This window comes from Buceros rhinoceros, unplaced genomic scaffold (assembly GCF_000710305.1).
Source record: "Buceros rhinoceros silvestris isolate BGI_N320 unplaced genomic scaffold, ASM71030v1 scaffold45024, whole genome shotgun sequence".
Classification (NCBI taxonomy): Eukaryota; Metazoa; Chordata; class Aves; order Bucerotiformes; family Bucerotidae; genus Buceros; species Buceros rhinoceros.
The window spans coordinates 1,054-6,927 of record NW_010409770.1 but is presented as its reverse complement, the minus strand read 5'-3'; the positions used below and the strand labels follow the sequence as shown (position 1 = coordinate 6,927).

The following is a 5,874-nucleotide window of genomic DNA, read 5'->3' as shown; positions in this document are numbered from 1 at the left end:
GCCGCAGGAATAAGGGGTACCGCTGGGTCCATCCATCAGGGCAAGACAGTTCATTAGACCACCCCCGCCGGGAATCGGCAGAAAACAGAGAAGGTCCTACCCATGTTGCAGAAGGAATCTTTTACTGCTTCAGGGAACTAGCAGGTCTTGGACGTGTCTTCTTCTCCTTGATAAAGCTCTCCAGCCCAAGGGCGTAAGATACAGGAGTCCTCCACGGCATATCTGATAGAAGCCACGGACGAGATAGAGAGGAGGGCAGATAGAGCAGAGGGGGGAAGCAAGATGGCAAAATGGCATCGAGTCTTCTCGGCGCGCCCCCTTTTATGACTTCATTCAAGGAGGCGTGTTCTCCTTCCCGGAAGCTTGGGAGAACCACAGCTCTCTGGGAAGAAGAAAGCCAGACAACATGAGAGCATCCGGTTCCTCCATGTTGAACCCAGGACAGCTATACAAGGAGAAATGAGCAGCTTTTGTTTTACACATCTGTATCAATAACTAGAACAATATTCTGTTCTCTAATGTTGCAAACAGTAAGAAGTTTGAGGCTTATGATTAATTCTTTTACCGAAAGCAATGCACTTGTCCCCCCTCCCTGCATGCTTTGAGCCAAGACTTGCCAGTGCGCTATGGGTGTGACTGTAAGCACGTTCCAAACTCAGAAGAAAAGGGTATGAGTTTTTACTGAACTCCTTGGAGACTGACGGTCCTCCCCAAGCTAACTGCAGGCAGCACCAGTGGGATGCAGGTGAGACATGACCGAGACGTGACGAAGACTAAAGCAAAATCTCAGAGGGGAAAAGTCTCCGGTGGCATGTTTGCAGCAACAACTGGCATATGTACCGGTGAGCTTGAACTGGTCAGAGGCGGTGTGGACAGCTTGGGCGGAGCCAGCCAAACCCCACCGCTTCATCGGCTGGGGGGGTGTCGGCATCAAGTGGCATATGTACCGGTGAGCTTGACCTGGTCAGAGGCGGTTTGGACGGCTTGGTCGGAGCCAGCCAAACCCCACCGCTTCATCGGCTGGGTGATGTTGCCCTCCTCTGATCTATGCGCACATCTCACGTTGCGGCCATGGAGAATTCCTGGGCACCGCTGCAGCTGCTCAGTGTGCACACTGAGGCTGCAGGACTCTCAGCCAGGCTGAGCAAGACCTTGGGCCTCTGCTAAGTGCCAGCAAGTCTGAGGCTCTTCTGGGAGCGCAGAAATGACAAGTGACAAATTTCAAGAAGACGGAACTGGGTGGAAGGTTTGGACACTTGCATCTGTTAACACAACGTGGGTGTGGCAGAGCAGGTGCCGTGCGCCTCTGCAGGCTGACTGGAGCCTTCTCCTCTGCCTGAGCGCTTGTGCTTGGAGCTGCTCTCAGGAACTCTCAGTCTAACTCTGTACGTGGGTCCTGATGGTTCCTCGCCCTGATACAGGGGCCCTGGCCTGGGACTGACAGCTTAGCCAAGGGGGGGATTTTTCATAGCTTTGCTGCATTACAACACTCACACGTGTCTGACGCTTCTAACACGCTTTACTGAACTTGTGGTTGTAAAGGCAATGCACGAGAAAGTCATTAAACAAACAAGAAGTGAAAACACACAACATTGGTACATGGTATTTCAAAGGGCTGGAAAGACCAAAGAGTTCCAGTACACGAAGGCTTTAAAAGAACAGGAAGATTCAAGGCGCATCCAGACCTATAGTTCTCACTGGAACAAGTTTCAAACTCCAAACTTTTTCTGATCCACCACAGAGCTCGCTCTCTCTGCCTCAGCCAGGTGGTGCCCAGGGACAGGGGAGGCTTCAAAAGTTGACAGTGAACGGTGAACGGCCCAAAGAATGCATGGCTGCCAGGCAGCAACCAGAAAGCAAAGCTCCCATGTTACAAATGGGATCTGCTCCCCCTCTCCGAGTAGAAAAAGCCCACGTAAGAGTTGGGACAACAGGGGCTGCTACAGCCAGAACATCTCTCAGGAGACTGCTCCTCCACGATCTCCTCTCTCCTCCTGCCTGAGAGAAAGTAGTGTCACCCCCAGAGGCTTCCTCATCGCGAGGTTCTGTAAAATCAAGTTTTTACATCAAACGGCTGTCATTGACCCCGTGCTCCACCTTCCTGCATGGAGATTCCATGGGAGACCAAAGGATGGCAGAATTTGGATCACCTGGAGGCAAGTCCACTATGAGACCAGAATCACAGAAGCCTCCAAGAGAAAATTCAGCCAATTCCTTCCATGAAGAAGGTGGGCTTAGAGGACAAGTGTCTTGACCCCTGAAGATGTTTGGAACGAGCTGCTCCACATCTAGGCTACATGGCATCATGTCAGTCTGGACAGCCTGTTCCACCATCATGTTGCTGCTTTTCTCCTCTTCCTGGGAAGAAGTTACATTTTCATCCAGAACACTTGCAAGCTCCTCTTTAGGCACAGGAGAAGGGGAGGCAGCTGGATCACTCAACTCAGAGGCTGCAGTAGTCAAACTCTCTTCAGATGAATCCGTCCCGATAGCCGAGTCCTCACTAAGATAGAGCCCACAAGCTCCCACGTCCTCCAGAGCTCAGTCCTCTGGGATGAGACTGCCTGGCATCGTGGCACACAACGCTAACGGCTGCCCCTCTGAGCCACAGGTGTGCTCCAGGCACTGCTCATCCCTCACAGAGCTGTTCTGAGCCATCTGCATGCTCTGCAGCAAAGATTCCAGTTTCTTGTTCTGAATGCTGATGTCCAGGAAGTATTGCTCGCATTTTTGGTCTTTCTCAGCCAAACTGTTTTTCAGGGTTTCAACAACCTGCTTGAGTTGTTTAATTTCACTTCTGGCTTCCTCTAAGGCCAGCTCTGTCTCCACACCAGCACACTCTTCTTCGAGCCACTCTTCCCTCATCCTTGCCAGCTGAGTTTTGAGGTGTCCTAGTTCTGTTTCCCTGGAGCCAAATAAAAATGTTGTTACAGTTCTGCTGACCGGTCAGTTCCAGAGTCAACCTGAAGCTCCACTGCACTGGGATGGCTACGCTGCAGAGATACTCCAAGAAGAAAGCAAATTCCTCCACAGACCATTTGCTCAAGGCCAAGTGGTGACCTCGAGGTTGGGTCCAAGCAGTATGGTGCTTATCAGCTCACCTACTGCCTCTCCCTGGGGGAACTGAGAAACAGATGCCTAGAGGCATCCCCCACGCCTGCCAACAGCTGGTCACCAACAGCCAGAGCCAACACCGGCCTGGCAGAGCAGGCTGGCTCGGCGCTGCAGGCACCTGGATAGCCTTGCCCCGTGTGGGGCCAGGGGACGCTGCCTTGACTTGCAAGCAGGAGGGAAGAGGGGACCCCTGCGTGACATCCGGCCCTCACAGCGGCAGAGGTTGGGCTATGCCAAGCTGGACCTGGGGGTCCCTGGGACTCTGCTGTGGGGCTGCACGCCAACAGCCCTTTGTGCCCGCGGGGGTTTTGGGTGCTGGAGAGGCAGCTCTCAGAGCACAGGCGCACCGAAAGAGACGACGCCTCTTCTTTGTGCAGCTGTGTAACGCGCAGGGACACTGCTCTGCTCAGCGATCATCCAAAGGGTATCGGAAAAGTCAACAGCTGAATGACAAAACCACAAGCGGGCACACTGGTTTGTGCACAAGCTTTTCGTTCGTTAGCAGAGAGTGGGGACATTTGCAGTCACATTTCACTGAGTGAAGTAGAACTTTCTCACCGCAATGTCTGAAGCGAGATATACCTCTCTAAGTTTGCTCTCAGACTTCTTCAGTTTGGTTTTCAAGTACCGCACCGTAACTTCTTTCCATGGCAGCGGCATCAGACACTGCTCTGCCTTTAGTGGCTTAATGCTGTGATTGTCACCATATGAACTGCAGCTTCCGGAGTGTCTGAAAACAAACACAAGAACCTCCCCACACCATCCCACACCACCGCTCCTATAGCTGTCCAGAGCTGGCAAAACCCAACCCATCCCATGGATGGGTACAAAGCTGCATCTACACGTGAGCCCTTTGGGACTCCTCACCGGCTGCACAAGTGACTCCCTCTGGCAAATCCAAAGCAAAAGGTCCCTTGTACAAAAGAACCAGTAAATCCACAGGAGAACTGATGGCATGAAACCACAGGACAGAGCGTCCCTTAGAGTGAAAACCAGCTGCAAAGGGCTTTGACTAAAAGTGACCTTGAACATTACAGTGCTGAAAGAACAGAGCTTTTACAAGGGATGGAGCACCCTCCTAACTGACAAGCCGCTGACAGGAGCAGTCACTCCTATGCCGAAGAGCACAGTGACCTGCTCGGCAACCCAGACAGCTGATGGCCTGTTACCGTGCCGAGAAGGTGAGTCTGGGTGCTGAACACTGTGACGCGGAAATAAAGACTTGCCTCCTGGCTGTGCTGTTGTTGCTTCCTTTGTATGAGCCCGAGTTGCTGCTGCTGCTGCTGGCTGAAGAAAGCCCGAACCTCTGATGGGTGTTGGCAGGACTCGGCTGCTTTGTGCTCAACGTTGATAAACTGTCTTTTTCACGGGAGGTGGGTGCACTGACTTGCAGGATGAGGAGACATTATTCCGAGCATAAGGACCATGACTGGAGGGGAACCAAGACGGTCAAAGCATAGTGGATTATCCTCTTCATGCAACTCCTGAGGTGTCCTCATGTGCCTTTTCTGCCTGACCTGATGGTACCTCCTGTACTTGTTATGGGTAAACAGCAGCGACACACCAGCTGGCTGGTCTGGCACATCGACAGCTTTGGGGCTCCAAACACATCACTGGTTTTCCTCTCTCAGATCACAGTAGTTCTCAGCTGTGTAAGTGCTGCCTGAGAGCACAGTGTTCCACAGATTCTTTGAAAACTCACAGTACTGGTGTTTATTGGATGTTGTCACTGCCAGACCTGACGCACTACTCTGCCTTTGCACCAGCAGCACTTGCAATAGGCAGGAAAAATTGCTTTGCTTACTCGTGAGAAAAAGAAGGTCTTTTGCTTCCAGCAGCGGGCACACGGACTTCAGATGCTGAAAAATGGCCTGTGCTGCTTGAAGAACTAAACCTGCCTTCCCTCCCTGGAAAGAAAAAAGAAAAAAAGGGACACTACTTATTGGAGTTGCTCTTAGTGTATGACAGACTCTTGGCCTGACTCTTGTATTTCACACCAAAGAGGAACTGGGTAGAAGCAGATACAATCCCAGGCAGTCCCTGCACAAGTGCCGTAGCCGCGTCCCCTACTTACTCCGACTCGCAGTTGGAGCCGTGGCTCTCTCGCAGTTCGAGGGCAACGCTGTGCTCGAGCTTGCAGGCATCCTCGGGCAATAACCTGCCTTTAACGGTGGCTGCCTCCCTTTCTGCACATCTGGAGCGACACTGGGACAAGGAATAGGCCAAACACAGAGAGACAGAGAGAGAGAAAGGCATTATGGTGCGCCTGCTGGGAACTCGGCCTCAATCCCCCGTGAAACAGTTCCTCAACTAAAGGGGAACAGCTTCCCCAGGAGCAGATTCCCCGCATCCCCCGCAGCCTGCCCAGCAGCCCTGCACTAGGGCACCCTTCTCCGTTGTGCTCCAGTCCGTCCTCCACAAAGGCTGCCAAGAGACGTTCACAAGAGAAGTTCCTTTTCCTTTCACAGAACTAAGTAAGAAGGATCTCTTGTCTGGTTTTTCCTTTGCGAGGAAGAGGGGCAGTACCTAACTGCACAAGCTTTGTGCCCAAGGCCTGGAATGGCAGGTGGCCTGTGCCATCAGCCCACGGCTGGGCAGGTCGTTAGCTAGGACAGGTGGGACGCAGGTTCTCACCTCTGACACGCCAATTCCTCTGTTGCCACGTGCCGGCTCCGGGGTTGCATCCCTCCTTTTTGCTGACCTCTGGGCACTTGCTGCTGCCTGGGAGTCTTCTGAACAAACAGAGGCCCATGTCTGGAG

At 52.7% G+C, this 5,874-nt stretch overlaps 1 protein-coding gene across 1 annotated transcript; it reads right to left on the bottom strand.

Annotated features, from left to right (window-relative positions):
* Nucleotides 1-1,791: 1,791 nt before the first annotated feature.
* On the bottom strand, nucleotides 1,792-5,021 carry LOC104488786 (syntabulin-like; the record flags this gene model as incomplete). The annotated part of the gene is given in 5 exon segments (XM_010135323.1): nucleotides 1,792-2,907; nucleotides 3,697-3,844; nucleotides 4,341-4,500; nucleotides 4,503-4,543; nucleotides 4,919-5,021. Coding segments are annotated over 5 exon segments (1,568 nt in total), but the record flags the coding sequence as incomplete, so codon positions are not given.
* Between the last annotated feature and the right edge of the window lie 853 nt (nucleotides 5,022-5,874).